We start from the raw sequence: 18,646 nt of genomic DNA, 5'->3' as shown, positions 1-18,646 counted from the left end.
AATTTCCTTAGAGCTCTAACACACTCACCGAAGGCCATTTGCCACAACACTTGTTTTTCCCAACAGGCCATTTGTCATCCCTTCAGATAATCTTAAATAAATAATAAAGGAAACCGAAAAGACCACACAGCTTCTTGATGTGAGTTTGTTTGCTTTTGGTTGATGTACAGGTGAATTGCTTTGTCATATTTGAATTATTTTAAGACTTCTATATGACCTATGTAAGATCTCATGCTGTGAAGTCAGAAGTTTAAAAAGTCAAAAAGTTTAGTTAAAAAGTCAAAAGTTAAGTTTAAGCCATTGCTAGGTCCTCCTGGAGAAAGAAGGTAGAGAACCTATGGAAGAAGACTGGGCATCTTTTGATATTTAATAACAAGTATAAAAGCTTTTACCTCTTTGCATCTGTGAAGCCAAATTAACTTCTAATCCGTCGGACTGTAAAAATGTACTGGTCTGGAATTGGAGTGGGGTCCAGGGCAGCGAGGGTAATTGCAAAGGAAGAGGAAATGAAGGTCATGAAGGGAGATGTACTATGGGTTTTATTGTTTTACTCAGAACTTTAAAATGAGAAAATCCCCAAGCCCCTTGTGTTAATAAACCATGTTAATAAACCTGACGTAGGAAACCCATTGGCAAAGGTGTGTTGGGGGGTGGGGGGGGGGAGTACATGGAAAGTTGGAGCATGTGAAAACAAACGTATGCCTTTTTTTTCCTTCCTGTCTGGTTTTCCCAGGAATCTACGTTCATATGAAATATAATGGTTTGGGGAAGTTTGCATTCCACCAGCTGACTCTTAAATGTAGATAAAGGTAACAGGCATTACCATAAAATTCCATAAATATGAAGTGGCAATAAATTTGCGGAGAGACAGGAAGTTTCTAGAGGCCCAGTAGTAAACCCTACTAATGTCATTACATGGAGATTATGAAAAGCTGACAACCAATGGGTTTAAAGGTGTTTCTTTTTATCTGAGTTAGTGGTAATTATCTTATGATGCAAGTTTTGCCTTTTTTTTTTTTTTCCGGGAAGCTTTGGAAGCGTTATTGTCTGTTGTGAAATTGTGGACATGTGCACCAGTCTAACAGGGAGTATTTTCCTTGAATTTTAGGAGCTGCAAAACATAGCTGCATCAGAGGGTCAGGTGGTGGTACTGGAGTGCCGGGTCCGAGGAGCGCCCCCTTTGCAGGTCAAGTGGTTCCGACAAGGGAGTGAAATCCAAGACTCTCCAGACTTCAGAATTCTACAGAAAAGTAAGGAGAGGTGCCCATTCTCCCACATTCATTCATTTTCTTCCCTCAAGCTTCCAAAAAACCAAGAAGGGTTTAGTCATTTGGATGAATTGGTTTCTATTTTTGGGAGAGTAGTAAGACCAGATAACCTGCAAATATGTGGGGTCCAGTGTATTTAAGCAGTGGTAGTCACTTGTGTAACCCTTTGAAGGTCTAATGAAAGTTGTATATACTTCAGAAAATGTTACAGACTTGTGAACTCAAAGTAGGGCAAATAATTTGAGGAGGGGTATAAGCCTCCTATAAGCCCCTCTATGGATTGTGGTTTATAAAACTTCCTAGTATAAGCTGTTTGTTACTGGTGGAATTTGGGTTTCTGTATTTCTAGAAATATAAATTGATCTGTCACTTTACTCTTTTGTACTGTGGAGTTCCCTATATTCTGTAGACATGTCCTAGACAGAGAAAAGATAGGTGGATTTATTATTAATGGAATCCCATTCTAATACTCTGTTTTGATTTATTTTTTCCTCATGTGGCAAACAGAACCTAGATCTACAGCTGAACCTGGTAAGAAGCTTTTTCTTTTTGTTCGTTGGTAACGTATCTTTGGGGTTTCAATAGTTCTTTGTCTCAGTTTTAAAGCCATAAGCAGAACAATGTTTTTGCAGTTCGCTGGAAATACGAAACCCCCTTAAAGACAATATCTTCTTTATCATGGGGTGTGTCCACTGCATTTTACATCAACTTCTTTATTAGTAAAACATTAAGTTCCATTCAGACAAGAAGGTCAAGCTCAGTGGTTTAAGGCTTTTTTAAATATAGTCTTTTATATTCAGAAAGCAAAGCAAGTTAATAAAAAAAAAATCGTCCTAAAATTCCAGTAGAAAAGAACCATCTGCTACATACTTTCGCTAACCAAAGCCCAGGAACAGCTCGACCCTCCAGCTTAGAAATGCGTCTCACATGAGAGCAGCCCAGAGATGTAAGCAAAACTGACCACCGGTATTTCTCATTTATGTAGCCTGAGCCATAAACTTGTACAGTTCTCCCAGCATGAAGAAAGTCATCTTGCCCTAGGATCTCTCTTAATTACCGGGTCATTTGACCTCATCAGAGTGCTATGTTATCCGGAAGCGCTAGATCCAACTCTTCTGCTTCAGACTTCGTGGATATTTATGACTCCTCATGAACTAAAACAACATTTGAAAAAGAAACAATAATGTTTCTCTGTGTATTTTACAGGACGCCCACCTCAAGAGTACTTTCTTTTGTGTTTCTCCCTTTGGCAAAATTACAGTTTTCCTTACTCCTTGCCAAAGGTTGAAAAGCTGATTTGTGCTTTTTTTCCAGCTTTGAGCAGCTTCTGCCATCATGTCCCTTAGGAGCCATGGCTTTGCTCTGTCCCTTCTTTGACAGCTTGAAAGTTCTCAGTGGGCTACTGCAGGTCAGGTTACTATGGTTAGTCCCGGACCTCTCACATCTGAGCATTGGGCCATTAAAAGTAGGATGTGATCCTTTTAGGATCCAAAGGTTAAAGGGTACTGAGTAGCATCCTTAAGGAACAATTGGAATTGATCTAGTGCCTTCTTGTCATGATTACAACCAGAGATGTTGCCCCACTTAATGTGTCAGTCACCACAACAAATACTGTAATCACTTCCCAAAACATAGAAATAGACAACTTCATATTCTGTGATAGGTCTTTATATAAAATTGCATCTTGGGGCATCTGGGTGGCTCAGTTTGGTAAGCGTCCGACTCCGGCTCAGGTCATGATCTTGCTGTTCGTAGGCCCCATGTTGGGCTCTGTGCTGACAGCTCAGAGCCTGGAGCCTGCTTCAGACTCTGTGTCTCCCTCTGTCTCCACCCTTCCCCTGCTCACACTCTGTCTCTGTCTCTCTCAAAATAAATACTAAAAAATTACAAATTAAAAAATTGCATCTTGCTGGTTCCCTGATACATGGAACTTCTGAGACTCCATCTGCTGCATGAGCTAAGATGTTAGGGCACATCTTGTGTTTACTATTTTAAATAGACTTATTGATAGATATAAAAGTAGGAGCCAGATACCTCTCTATCTACAAAAAAAGTTGATGTGAAAAAGTCACGGGCAGTTTATATCTTACGATACTTTATGTTCAAATAAAACTGAAGTTTTGAGCCACAAATTCTAAAAGCATTATTACTGGAACAGATTACTGCTTTTGATGTTGTGTTGTGGATTTTGTGCAAATTCATGCAGTTCTTTTTCATCATGTTGTTAATCCCTTGTTGTTACCTGCACAGGTGATGATGATTTATGAAATATCTCCCATGATCTGTGTTGGAAATTCATAAACTAACCATCATCTGAAAACTCATAACACTGGTTAGAAGCTGCATAGTTTAGTTTCTGAGTACATATGTATTTGGAAATTGAAAATACTCAATATATTGGCTAAGAAGGAATAAATTTGGGTGTGGAGGGAGAACAGAAATGTCTGCTACCACCCCCCCCCTTTTCCATCCTCTTGCGTTTTATCCCTCAAACTACGAACTTTTTCAATTATGATTTTCTGTTTTGCTTCTAGCACAATCATGATTTGATCATGATTATTTAATAAAATTAGTTCTCAGCTTGGTGGATAAAATGACCTCTAGACATACATCGGTGCCTTTTTAACATGGCAAAACCATGAAGAAAAGAGCAAGATAATGAGGGGAACTTCCTTTTAAACTGCATATCCTAGCAATATAAGTTTCTCCTTTCATGTTCACTGAATTTTCTTATTTTTCCCCCTTTAGTTAGATCTGGAAGCATTTAAGAAAACAGGGGTGCCTGGGTGGTGCAGTTGTTGAGTGTCCAACTCTTGATTTTGGCTCAGGTCATGATCCCAGAGTTGTGGGATTGAGCCTGCTTAAGACTGTCTCCCTCCCCCTCCCCCTCCCCCTCCCCCCCTCCCCCTCCCCCTCTCACAATGTCCCTCTCTCTCTCTCAGGAAGGAAGGAAGGAAGGAAGGAGAAAAAAGAAAAGAAAAGAAAATGGACTCTTCCATTCTAAGTACAATAATAGAATTTGCTGAGAACAAATATATCTTGGTACAGAAATATGTCAACATAAGAAAAAAGGGGTGTCTGGGTGGCTCAGTTGGTTAAGCATCCAACTTCGGTTCAGGTCATGATCTTATGGTCCGTGGGTTCGAGCCCTGCACTGGTCTTTGGGCAGACAGCTCAGAGCTTCAAGCCTGCTTTGGAGTCTGTGACTCCCTCTCTCTCTCTTCCCCTCTCTTGCTTGTTCATTCTTTTGTTCATTCTTTCTCTCAAAAGTAAATAAACATTAAAAAAATAATAGAAAAGAAAAAAAAACTTGTATACAGTCAGGAGCTATTAAAAACAAAACCCGTGTGGCGTTGGTGGCTCAGTTGGTTAAGTGTCTGACTCTTGATTTTGGCTCAGGTCATGATCTCAAGGCTCATGAGTTCAAGCCCTGCATCCGGCTCTGTGCTGACCACCTGGAGCCTGCTTGGGTTTCTCTTTTTCTCCCTGCCCTTCCCCTGCTGTCTCTGCCCTTATCTCCTTCTCTCTCTCAAAATAAACATTAAAAAAAAAACACACACACACACACAGCTAGTTTTCCCTGAACCGATAACTTCTCCACAATTATATTTATTACATTACTAGAATTGCTCATTTCTCTTTTATGCCAGAGCATTAAAATGCTCTCCATCAGGGAATCTACAATAGGCATGTAATGTCAAATAAAATTCATGATCATATTTTTTTATTTAATTTTTTTCAACGTTTTTTATTTATTTTTGGGACAGAGAGAGACAGAACATGAACGGGGGAGGGGCAGAGAGAGAGGGGGAGACACAGAATCGGAAACAGGCTTCAGGCTCTGAGCCATCAGCCCAGAGCCTGATGCGGGGCTCGAACCCACGGACCGCGAGATCGTGACCTGGGTGAAGTCGGACGCTTAACCGACTGCACCACCCAGGCGCCCCTTTGATCATATTTTTTAAACAAAAAAAAACCCTTTAAACAAATGAATTCAAGTGGACTGCTTCTGTGAGCTGCTGCTATGAGAACTTCAGAACAAGCAAATGTTAAAATATAATTTGTATTTAAACAGTATTTTGGCATGCCTGACAAAACTAAGTATGATTCTGATTCTTTTACTAGTAGCCAATTGTTTTCCTTACCCTGAGCTTAAAGTTGACCATCGACATTGTTGGGGGAAAAAAACCCAAAAGATATTTTGAACTGCTTACTTTCCTTAAATGACCTGATTGGCTGTCCATTAGGCCACTGAACTATTCAACTGTATAAAGTGGATGCAGGAACTGACTTTCCTGATCGCTGTTTTTTAGCCACTGTTAAGTGGAAAGCAGAAAAACAGACATGACTACAGTACATCTGAGGAAAGAGATAAATTTTATAGGACTAGGCCAGTGATGTTTTCCAAATGCTAAAACATAAATAGTCTTTGAAATTCAGGAACATATCTGAGCATTTGGGTTTTATTACCCTCTCTTCCTACTCTCCAGTCCTCTGACACATTCACTCTTGCTCTCTCCTCCCTAGTTGGTGCTCAATCTCTCTTTTCCTCTCTGCTTTTCCCTACTTCATTCTTTTTATCTCTTTATGCTTCTTCCCTTTTAAAATCATGCATTAGAGCTATAGAAATGAAATTCACTAGTACCTAGATATAGCCCCATTAGGGATTAGATATTCAGATAAAAAAAGGAACCACCAGATTCTCTCCTAATGCATTTGAGAGACTGAAACAGGTTTTTCTTGTCACTACTGTGTTGTATCTGTCTAATGTGTTTTACACTCCCTTCTCTGTCTAGACAGAAGTCGGCTTGCATCACAAATCTTTTCAGACTGTTTTGTGAATTAATAGCTAGTCAGCTTACTTAAGACCAACATCCGTTTGTCATATTACCTGCTCTGGCCTCTTTCCTTGACATTCTGACTTTATACTGATTGAATCCTTCAAAGACTAGTCTGGGGTGGAGGTGGTGTGGAGGGCACAGAACACTCATTTGACAGCTGTTAATACTCAGGCCCTTACTCAGCTGTCTGGACGTAGCCACAAACTGTATTGAGTTACTTCTATAGCATTGTCTGGTGGTATGCGAAATTAAAAATCCCGTGTCTTGCTGGCTGGGAAGTTACACTTATAAAAATATGATGCCTTGTACTTTCAGTATAAATCTCTGCTAACCAAATGCCACCCATCATCTTAGGTCTTCTATAATAGAATCCATGTTTTGATTCTGTGATTCAGAATGTGAAGTTAATTATACTTGTTAGATGTACTAAGGTGCTGAGTTGTAGGACAGCAATGGTAAGGATGTTTGAGATCCCAGTAGATTATACATAGTTAAGAGCTTAAAGGTTAAACAAAGTTTAAACAAAAGTGGATTGTGTGAAACCTGTGATTCTCAAACTGTGTGACGAGGTGCCCTGGGGCACCACACAGATTGACAGAGGTACTGTAATGTTTGAAAATTTTAATGCAAGTACAATGATACTCAGCATTTGATAGACACAGCTATTAGCTTGAAACAGTTCAGGGTTTCAACATGAGGTCACTCCACATTCTTTTCTATGACATCATATCTATGTGAAACTGCGTTTTTGATGTGTACATGTGCTAAACAAGTAAGTGCCACGTGAAAATCAATGTGGAACATGAAATGAGGCTGGCTGTGTCCCATCTGATCTCAAGAGTTCTGCAGTACCCAACAGATGCATGCATTCATTAGTTAGTAATTGTGGTTATTTAAGAATAAAATAATAATTTTCTTTCAACTTATATGTGTTTTTTCAAATAGTAACTAACTTGTTAAGACCTAAGTACTTACTATATTCTTTCAAAATAACTACGTAACAAATGAAGGTATATATTTTGGCTTAGGAGCATCACAAAAAAAAAAAACACAAAAAACAAACAAACAAACAAAAAAAAAACCAAAAAACTGAGACACTTAGGATCCCATGGACCAAGAAAGTTTGGTTTAATCTTTTGGGAGAGAGGCACATTTGAGAGTGCATCAAAAAGGAAACTGAGTGACTCTTAGAATTCTAAATTCTCCATGATCTTACTGCCAGTCATCTTCTGCACTGACCTTCTAGAATGCTGGCCTGTGAGCCTTTCCTTTCCAGGCAGAGCCTAAAGTACCCTTTCTGGGCAATCTGAACATCCCAAGAGAAACAAAAAATCCATATGTGTGATATGGGAGTTTTTCCAACAAAGAGGCCATCTAGATCACCATACTGGGAAGGCCAGAGTGGGCAAGCTCCTCTGTCTTCCTCTGAGCATCTAATCAACTCAGAACCATGTCAACAAAAAGAGAGAAAAGACCTCTGAAGAAACCTGCATCATGGGTGATCTAGAAGAAAAGAAGCATCTTCCCTGGAAAGCAACTTGAATAAAACAGACTTGCAGAGAGAAGAAGATGTAAAACCCAACCCTCTTCTCAGATACGAAAATCAGCGCATCCAAAAAGTGAAATTGAAAATGCTTTAAGAAGAGGGGAGGAACATTCAGAAAAAAGCTCTTGGAATGGAAAGCTGGTAGCAGAAATAAAAGTTGAGGAAATGTTTCACAAAGTAGGGCAAAAACACAGCAAAGGACTATAAGAGCAAAGGTAAGAAGAGTAGATACACTAGAGAACCTGCTTAAGTAGACTACACCTATATATTGGAATCCCAGAGGAGAGAACAAATAAGGGGACGAGATTATCAATGAAATGTTTTTTTAATTCCCTAAACTGAAGGTAACTGTTCCCAGATTGAAAGGACTCACTGTGTGAACAGTGGATGAAGATAACTTCACAGCAGTGTGCATCATGAAATTCAGAATATCCAGGACAAGGAGATGGTTCTGCCAGTGTCCAGGGGAAAAAACATGAAGGCACATAAAACAAGATAGAATGGCTTCAGACTTCTTAGTAGTCATGCTAGACATGAAGAGACAATAAAGCAAAACCTTCAAAATTCTGAAGTAAAATTACCTCAAACTTAGAATCCTATACCCTGCCATACCTTCAATTCTTTGTGAAGATACAGTCAAGAGTTTCCAGACTTGCAAGGTCTCGGAGGTTTTCCTCCACAACTCTTCAGGTGGGATGTGTTCTACCCAGCAAGAGAACTCCCCTAGAAAGAGGAAAATGTGGTGGATGGGAAGCAGGCCATCAAGTGCAGATGAGAGCCAAAGGGAGCCCTGCAGGAGGGTGACAGCTGGGCGTCAGGAATGGATTGGTCCAGACTGAAGTTGTGGGATACAAGAGACAGACACACTGAAGTTTTCAGCACTAAGAGCTCATCGCCACTGCTTCCTCCTTTACCCTGATGACAGAATGGCAGGGTGGCAGGCCTGTTGTGCTCTCCCCTCCCTGCACAGCCTCCCGGTTCAGCTAAGAACATTCATTTCATCCTCCCTTCCGCCACCGTTCTCACTTGTTCTGGTGCTGAGATTTGGAAGTTGGCCGCGTTGAACTTAAAAACAGAAAGCATAGGGACACCTACTTCGCCAGCTATTCGTGCTGGCTGTCCAGTTCCTGCCCACACTTAGCCCCACCAGACTTCCTCATGGAGGTAAGCCTTAAGGTTCCCAGGACTCATTCAGGATTACTTGTCTGCCGATTACTCCTGTGGTGGTTTTTGTAAACATCATGGGGAGGTTGAAGCCAGTTTACACCCCAAGATAGTTCCTATAAACTTTTTCTGACAAGTTTGCCTTTTCTTTGCACAGTAAGACTTGTGGTTAGGACTCAATTTTTAAAAACCAAACACATTTTTTGAAGGATACAAATACAAGAAACATAATCAAAGGACGGATGATCTCAAAAGAAGGGCGAGGATTCAATTGGGGAGGGCATGGGGGCATTTCTAAAGTATTAGTAATATTTTATTTCTTAGACTAGATGGGTACACAGGGGTTCATTTTATTGTTATTCCTTAAACCGTGCATTTAAAATATCCTCTATATATGATACAGTTTGCAATTGCAAAAAAAAAAATCCTTTATGAAAATTTATGCAAACATTACGTTTACCAGCACTGAATCTCATCTTGTTGATTTTAACCCAGACTCGTTTTTATCAGTTGTGTTAAATAAACCCACTTTGGGGTTTGGAAGGTAAAAGCTGGATTTCTTTTTTTTTTTTTTTAATTTTTTTTTAATGTTTATTTACTTTTGAGACAGAGACAGAGCATGAATGGGGGAGGGTCAGAGAGAGGGAGACACAGAATCTGAAACAGGCTCCAGGCTCTGAGCTGTCAGCACAGAGCCCAACGCGGGGCTCGAACCCACGGACCGCGAGATCATGACCTGAGCTGAAGTCGGCCGCTTAACCGACTGAGCCACCCAGGTGCCCCTGGATTTCTTTTTAGTTAGGCTGGACTCCAAAGGCTGGCGGGGAAGCTATGAAAGAAGGCATTTTATGAAAATGTCCCCTTATCACCCAAAGGACATAAGTAATGTTATCCTTGCTGCCTCATCATTTTATAAGGTTTGGCAAACAAAGTTATTTGTATTTAACAAAGTGTTAAGTACGTCCAAAAATTTGAATGAAACTCATGGTTGAGTTCTGAGAGATATTTACATGATTAAGTAATTTTTAGCTAACTATAAAAAAAAATTTATCACCAGTAAAAGTTTCCAATTTAGTAATTTATCACATGCCATCCAATCAAAACCTTTCATCTAAGAAAAATGGATTAAAATGGATCATAGAGCTACTGGTAATTTAAAATTTTTCCATTTTTTAAAATGGACAGATTTTCAAAGCCTCTAACCACCTTTGTTGGAGATAAAAAGTCATCTCTTGACTTCCATTTCTGACCAGAATGTATTTTACAGATGTCTTAAAGGACTTTGTTCAAATAAGATGCTTCCAGATGAAAATGCAATATTACAGCCTAGCTCATCTCATTTCCTCATGGCTTTCTTCATTTTGGTCGTGTCAGAACCGTACAAGCCATGATGCTTACTTTCTCTGAACAAGATGTGAGCCTAGTGTCACTTTGGGACGAAATTTTCCAAGAGCAGAAAAGCTAAACAAGCTCTGGGGCATTTGACTAAAATTTTATCTAGTACAAGTCACTGAGACATAGCAGTGTGTGAAGATCACTAGAGGAACATCCCAATGATTGTCCTTCTGTGGTGGTGGCGGTGTTCAGTGAGGTTGTAGCCTTTTCTAGAAGTTTAGTCAATCTGTACGTGACTGTACGTTCATGCAATGGAAGTATTCCTGGAAACTCGCATACGATGAGTTTTATTCAGTCAAATGTGAAACAGTCTTTTTGTAAAGCAAATGTTTACTTTTTTCCTGGGAACTAAATTTCATTCATACATTTATTCAAAAATATTCACAGAGAGATGCTGACAACATGCCAACAGACCAAATGCTTTCCATGTTCACAGGGGCCGTAGTCAAGGTACCAGAAATGAACACGCTAATTTCACAAAAAAATTATTTATAGGTGTGAGAGCTGTCTCCCAGGAGAGTTTGCCATCCTAAAATTACAATATACATGGTGGATCTGACCAACTCTAATCAAAAAAGACTCCTATGAGAAAATCATGTTTAGGTGGAAGCATCAGGCTGAGGGCTTAGAGACGGAAAGAAATGTGGCTTTGCGGGGAGAGCCAGAGTGCACGAAGCTCAGAATGAAGGAAGGAGAGAGGCACAAAAGGAACCTGGCAAGTAAGCAGCAGCCTGGTCATATAGGGTTCTGTGACCACATTGAGGATTTGTAATCTGTCCCCAGAGTCATGGAAGGATGGGGTGATGATAAAATTTCATTCGCAAAAGTGCCCTATGGTTTAGAAGGGGTAATTATATATAGTAGGTCGGGTGTTTTTTTAATGGCATAACTAAAAATCACAAAATTGTAGGTAGCATAAGGAAGTTTAAAATTGGCAAGATCATCAACTCCAAAGCCACTTTATATCATCCCTGCTAGATAAGATTTTATCCTGTTTCTGAACGTAGGTTTCAAGGCACAGAATTATGTCTATGTTTACAGTTAAGGCATTCTCAGGCATGAACTGGTGATGGAAGTTTCTCCAAGTGACTCCAGAAACTCCATCTTTCTAGGTATGAATAATCCAAGGTTGAGAGAAGACCTTTCCGGAGAACGCCAAACACTGGGGAGATAGTGCAGGACTGAGGCAGTGGCTCCCTGGGCAGGATGCACCTCGGTGCAGCTGAAAGCTGGGAAGGCTTCATGGCTTCCAGCAGCATTTGCTACAGGGGACAGAGGTGACCTACCTGTGCCGTAAGCCCATCTCTCAGAGGGCTGCCAGTATCTGAGGGTTTTTTTTTCCCCTCAAATCTCAAAAGATTAGGCTGTTTTTCTTCTGATGCCAGAATGTCCACATTACAAGCCCTTTGACTGGTCTTACATCCCATTCCAATTTATCATTGAAGACACACAGCACATCTCCTTGTGCAGATGAATTTCCTATTGAATTACTTGGGTAGTGAGAGTAATTAAAATTTTCAGATTCAGAAAACTCCTTGTTTCCTATCTTAAATCTTTCCTTACCTCATTTTACACGGAGTTCCTTGTGCCCTGAACTAGGAAAAAATGCAGAACAACTAGAGAGGCTTTGTCCTCTGAGGGGGGAAAAAAAAAGCTTGCTCATAGGAGGCAGGATGACGGTCTTCTGCATTTTGACTTTAATGTTAATTAACCATGACCTTGAGAAAATCACTTTAGAACTCACCTGAAGAAATGAGAGATTTGGGCTAGACAACTCCAAAATCCCTTATGGTACTAATATCCTAAGTTTTACCCTTCTTTGGTTAAGTACATTTTTTTTTCTTTCTGTTTAAGTACACTTTTAACTCATTCTGTAACCCTGTGTATTTAGTTATAAAATTTCCTATCCCGGGGCGCCTGGGTGGCTCAGTCAGTTAAGTGTCCAACTTCGGCTCAGGTCATGATCTCACAGTTTGTGGGTCTGTGCCCCACATCGGGCTCTGTGCTGACGGCTCAGAGCCTGGAGCCTTCTTCGGATTCTGTGTCTCTCTCTGTTTCTCCCCCACTCACATTCCCTCTCTCTCTCTCTGTCTCTCTCTCAAAAATAAATAAAGCTTAAAAAAATTTTTTAAAATTTCCTATCCCTTGTACCTATCTAGATATATCTCACTTTCCAAATGATTACTCTTATGTGAAGCTCCAACTTGAATAATTTCCACACTATCTTCCTTTTCTTTTCTTTTTTAATTTTTTAATGTTTATTTTTGAGAGAGAAAGAGAGTGAGTGGAGGAGAGCACAGAGAGAGGGAGACACAGAATACAAAGCAGGTTCCAGGCTCTGAGCTGTCAGCACAGAGCCCAACGCGGGGCTCGAACCCACCAACCGTGAGGTCATGACCTGAGCCAAAGTCAGACACTCAACCGACTGAGCCACCCAGTTGCCCCTCTATCTTCCTTTTCAATTGGAAGGCCAACAGTTGTGTACAGTACAGTAAAAAAAAAACAAAAACCCCACAGGATTACCTCATGGTTTCTCTTATTGTTTTTCTTCTATTCAGTGAACTTTTAAATCAAATAATAATTGTGCACTTCACATGTATCCATATCTCTCAAACCTTTACCTGAAGCCACCTCCCCCCCCCTTTTTTTAATGTGCCAGACACCTCTGTCAGAATTTATTGGTGTTGATTGAGCCAGGAGCTGTGCTAGGTCCTATAGAGCATGTTTTTTAAGCTGCTGACCGTGACCCATGAAAGCAGAGGACAGCCACCGTTATTTTAAAGAAAATAGTCAGGTACACTTCATATAATCTTAAATATTGTTTTGAGAAACGTTTACGTTATACACGTGTATGTATGCATGGGACTGGGTTAGGTACAAAATGTATTTTCCCCCCTCTGTGGGTTGCAATAAAAAAAATGTGTGAAATCCATTTTTGAGGGCAAAGTTTTCCATACTTTTCTGAAGATAAAAATAAACTGCAAAGTGTCTTTTTGTGTTTTAAATCCTTGGCCCCACCTCAAGTATACTGCATCAGAATCTCTAGGGGAGAAGAGAGGGTTAGGTAATCAACATGTTTTAACAAGCCTCCCAGGTGATTCTTATCTAACAGGTTTGGGAAACCGCATCATGATTCAACATTCAAAAAATTAATAATCTGCACCCAACCTTATAAATAGCCCTCCTTCCTCCCCGTTGCAATAGCCTGATCTTATTGAGGAGCTAAGACATGCAGTTGAATTTAAATAATAATTATATCTAGATCTTTGTGTATCAAAGGCCAGATGTAAGGTATAAGCTAAACCAGAGTAATGCAGAGCCCTGCCAGTTTCATAGTTGTCATTTATTTTTTTAGTTTTTCATCTTTTTAAATAAAAATTGCTGATTTAAAAATATCAAAATACTTGAAATATACGTTGCATTTCATAGTTCCACCATGTATTCATGGTGTTTTTCCAGTTTCCAAGTTGCATCCTGAGACAGGGAACCTTTTACACTGATTGAGACAAAGGTGAGCAGAGGTGAGCATGCCTGACTTCATACCTACCCAACCCATTACACCACAACTCCTGTTTTATGAGATGCAGTCATAATTTGAGCACGATTTATGGAAATACATTATTGAAATGATAAAACATAGTATATTACCTAGGTTCAGAATTTTAATGAATTTTTCTTGTGCCATTATCAACACTACAGCAATTAGAACTGAATAGTTTGCTATTATTGAGCCCAGTTGGCTTTGTTTTCCGAGGTAAATACTGAGAAAGCCAGAAAATTCTGTGGTGGTCTCTGTATAAATCTGCATTTGTACTGGGCGCACCAAATGTGCCTCTTAAAGTCTATTTTGATTGCAAAATTTCAAAAATGTGTGTCACTCAGAGGTGAGACATGAAATGAGTTATCAAAGTCATCTTAAGTCATCTGAGGCTTACACTGCTTGCTGCATTATAACCCAGTGTGATCACATTATATTGCCTGCCAAAAGTATCCCAGTTACTTGTGGAAACACCAGAGCTGAGTTTTTAATTAACCAGTATTTTTCACTATTTTTAACACAGAAAGTCTTAAGAGATACCACCCTCTCAAAAGGAAAATAATTCCATTTGAAACAAAGTGACATTATTAAGAAGGCAAGATATAATTGAATAAAGTTAATGAATGGAATTCATGAATGGAATATAAAGGAAGTCTTTTTCACTTTATACTTTGTTTTATTTTTACATTTATTACTTTTTAAAGTATTTTTTGAGAGAGAGAGTGCAAGCAAGTGGGGTAAGTGCAGACTGAGAGGGAGAGAGAAAATCTTATGCAGGCTCCACACCTACCACAGAACCCCAGGTGGGGCTCCATCCCACAATGGTGAGATCATTACCTGAGCCAAAATCAAGAGTCGGATGGTTAACCGACTGAGCCACCCGGTGCCCCTACATTTATTACTTTTATTTGTGTTTTAAAAATAAGATCCTTAAAGATCCTTTTAATAGGTAAAAATGTTTTTATTGTAAGGTAGCCCTTTTAACCTGCAGTTAGCACTTTTTCTTCCAGTGTTTAAAACATAAAATCTGTTTTGAGACAAATTTGCTAGTTTTTATTAGATAGTTGAAAGAAGGTACATTATTCTACAAGTTTCAAAAGTTTGCCTTTGTGGGCTGTCAGAAAAGGAGGTTGGAAGAGAAATATTTTCTCTTCTCCATTTACATCAGTTAGCTATTGCTCCCCAGGACAGCATCTCCTAAATGAGTGGCTTAAAGCAGCAACTATTCATTTAGTTCATAATTTTGGGAGTCAGCCATTTGGCTTGGCCTCAGCTGGGCAGTTCTGTGGTCTGCACCAGGCTCAGCCAACCTCAGTTGGACTAACTTGCTCCGGCTGTGGTCAGCTTCCAGGTTGGCTGGGAAGGAGTTAGGTTAGGATGGTACCTGTTGAAATGGCTTACCTCTGCTCTTTGTAGCTCTTTCTCCAGCATACCAGCATAGTCTTACTCACCTGGGACTTCAGTAGAGCTCCAAGAGATGGAGCAGGATGACCAAGGTCCCTTGAGGCTTTGGCTCAGACCTGACCAACGATATCATTTCCACTGCATTCTAGGTTAAAGCAACTCACAAGTCCAGCCGAAATTCAAAGGTTAGGGCAACTAGATGGTGCACGTGATGGAAAGGCTTGCCAAGTCACATTACAAAGGGGCATGGATGCAGAGAGGAGGTTAATTGCAGCCATTTTTCTAGAAAGTCTACTGTACAAAGTCTTACCCTACCTACATAATATGGGAATAATCGATAAGAGTGTGGGAATCAGAAAAATATCAATTCTCTTAACATTTGCCAATATAATCTTTATTTTACTGGTAAAGCATAGATAAGTATTCAACTTGAAATTAGTTAATACATTCTAGATCTAGCTTCTTTCTAATGCTAACTGGGAGGGAATATGTACTGGCAACAAAGCATTTACCATGCCAGGCAGTGGCCTAAGTGCAACGTATAGTTTGTCACAGGAATAGGTGGTTGGTGGGAGTGTGGAGTCTGGAAATTGACTGGGCTTGATTTCTAATTTTGCCACTCATAAACCAATTTGGGCAAACCAATTTGCCTTATTGTGCTTTAGTTTCCTATCAATAAAATGGGCTTATAATAAATCTAAATTGTAAGGTTGACAAAAGGCATAAGTCTAAATCTATTTTCAGTGCTGATAACTGTGCCTGGTGCCTGATAAGGGCTGTGTAACCATCAGCTGTTGTCACGGTCATGATCATCATTACCCACAGTAACCCTGTGATGCTTAATGCTTCTTAATTTTATGAGGCATGATTAATACCCTATAGGTAGGTTCTGTTATTTTCTCCTCCAATTTACAGAAAGAATGTTGACGTTCAGGAACGTTGACCAAAGTCACAGAGGCAAGATACAGCAAGACCCTTATCCAAGCCCTGAAAGCTGGTTCCAGAGTCTGGGCTTTTCATGCTCTACAAGTGCAAGATTGCCACACTGTGTAATGGTAGCTTCCAAAGTAGTTGTCCGTAGGCCCAACATTTACATATTTTGTTCTCCCCCCCACTCCCCCATTGTCAGCATTTCAGAGAAGGTTGATTTTCCCCACTAACTGCTTTTCGGTTGAGCAGATGTAAAAGGCAGCTGCGTTGTAGTTGAAAGAGCTTCCACACATACTGAACCAAACTAGCTGGAGGAGAATGGAGCCGGAATCTACTGAGCATCTCTCGCGAGCCAAGTGCAGAGATACACACGTTGCAGACATCTCCTTTCATCTCCACAGATACCCCGTTAGGTATACATTATCCCCAATTTATAGGTGAGGAAACCAAGACTGCTCTTGTCCAAAAATCACAAAGCGCAGGTCTGACGGCAAAGTTTTTGCCGCTACACTGAACTGTTAAATTAAATGTAGAGACTCTATTGTGAATAGTAGGTAAAGAGATTCTACGCCAATTGTTGCCTGATTTGTTTGTTTTAGAAAGGCAGGGTGTCCGATTTCTTCAAGGTGACTTCATGGTTTCACTCTGATGAGTTCTTCTGTTCTTTTCACTTCCAGAGGAGATCTGTACCCTGGTGATCGCTGAGACTTTCCCTGAAGATGCAGGGGTCTTTACGTGCTCCGCAAGAAATGATTACGGCTCAGTAACCAGTACTGCCCAGCTGATTGTCACCTCAGGTATGTGAGCAGTAAGAGATCAACTGGGTTCTGCTCCCTAGCATTTAGTGTGTGGCTCACCACAGCAGGAAGAACTACCCCAGAGGAGAGCTCAGCCTTTAGGAATGCCTGCTGCCACTCCAGGAGTTATCCTGACAAACCAACGTCTGGTCAGGAAACAAAAGCTTTGTGGGGAGAGGACATAGACATGGAGATGAAGAACAAAAAGATAATGACAGTGCAGCAACTGAACACACATGGGGCTGTTTTCTCAGTCATGCAACTTGGTCTTGGAAACAATGGATCTGGTTTCCAAACATCCGCATACAACCTAGAATCATGCTGACATCAGAAGGCCACCCCTGCATCAGAGGCGCGGTCACTGCTGTCAGCAGTTCCAACTGGAGAGCCGGTACTCATACAAACAAATCCTTATTTAAGCCTCGATTGAAACCTCTGAAAAGGTAATACAAGATAAACCTAATGTAACCCGGAGAAGCCGTAAAGATCTTAGAAATCAAATTATCATTGGAAGTGGGCTATAACTCTGATATGAAAAACTGAAGCAGTATATTATACTGTTGAAACCAATATGCAGAACTGCTTGGATATTTTTTAAAACTCAGAAATGTACCACTAGCAAAGATAACATGAAACGGCTTTTTCCTTTATTTTCTTAGAACTTTACTTGATTACTTTCTGCTATTAGTAAGTAGCTTCACTTTAGTTCGCTTTTAAAAAAAATTTTTTTAACATGTATTTATTGTTGAGAAATGGGGACAGAGCATGGTCATGGGAGGGGCAGAGAGAGGGGGAGACACAGAATCCAAAGCAGGCTCCAGGCTCTGAGCTGTCAGCACAGAGCCCGACACAGGGCTCGAACTCACAAACTGCGAGATTATGACCTGAGCCGAAATCGGACGCTTAACCAACTGAGCCAACCCAGGTGCCCCACTTTAGCTTGCTTTTATTGCCTCATTTCTATTATTTATTTTACAGTAGCTTTTAAAATAGTGCTTTGGCCAAGCCTGGCACGTAGTACATACAGTAGGGAACCAAGAAACAGGTTGTAGCTGCATGAGATAGTCTTGGGGAGAACAATGGAACTGCACTTGGATCTCTTTGGAAGAGTAAGAAGCTGGTGCTAGGTGGCAGCAGAGGCACAAACAAGACTGGCTTAAGGATATTAAAATGGAAGTTGTAAATGCTTCCACGTCTTATTAAGAAATGTCAAGTTCACTGGATTGGTGATGGAGTCGATAGGAATCGGTACTTTAAATGGGCAACAGAAACGCCAGTGCCGTGTTTGGAGCTGCAGAGCAGGGAGGCCCGCAGGGTTTGTTGCAGAGCTGGCTTGAAGACTGTCCCGTCAGATGGGCATAGCAGTATCCCAGCAATGTGGCCAAAACTCTGGGCTCTAAGCATCTTATGTGGCAAAAATTGGCATGCGGTATTTCCCATTTTCACCTGGGGTAAATCTGCTGGGAGCCGAACATAATCAACAAATAGTTTTGAGCGTTCAGTTGACCTCAGTAAACCTTTTTGAGTCCATTCCTGGAGCTCTGCTGGGCTCTGGGCAAGGTGGGGAATCCAAGGATGACATGATCTTATCGCAAGATGCTTTCTCTCTGTTGAGAGTTAACAAGTAAGTTTCTTTTGTACTGAATTACAGCTGTGGCAGTTATCTGAATTGGAAAAAAGTGATGCGATCATAAGACATTTTACTTAAACTCAGAGTTTTCAAAAAAATTAAAAAAAAAAAAAGGGGGGCGCCTGGGTGGCGC

General features: G+C 40.4%; 1 protein-coding gene across 5 annotated transcripts in view; it reads left to right on the top strand.

The window, feature by feature from the left end:
• PALLD (palladin, cytoskeletal associated protein) overlaps positions 1–18,646 on the top strand; it is a 409,470-nt gene that overhangs the window by 188,740 nt on the left and 202,084 nt on the right. For all 5 annotated transcript variants that reach the window (XM_043565870.1, XM_043565862.1, XM_043565886.1 and 2 more), the window contains 3 exons: positions 1,109–1,250; positions 1,776–1,799; positions 16,764–16,883. In XM_043565870.1, coding sequence (XP_043421805.1) covers positions 1,109–1,250; positions 1,776–1,799; positions 16,764–16,883 — 286 coding nt within the window. The remainder of the gene's footprint in view (positions 1–1,108; positions 1,251–1,775; positions 1,800–16,763; positions 16,884–18,646) is intronic.

The sequence above is a fragment of the Prionailurus bengalensis genome, chromosome B1 (genome assembly GCF_016509475.1).
Source record: "Prionailurus bengalensis isolate Pbe53 chromosome B1, Fcat_Pben_1.1_paternal_pri, whole genome shotgun sequence".
Classification (NCBI taxonomy): Eukaryota; Metazoa; Chordata; class Mammalia; order Carnivora; family Felidae; genus Prionailurus; species Prionailurus bengalensis.
This window is presented reverse-complemented; position numbering and strand designations above follow the sequence as displayed.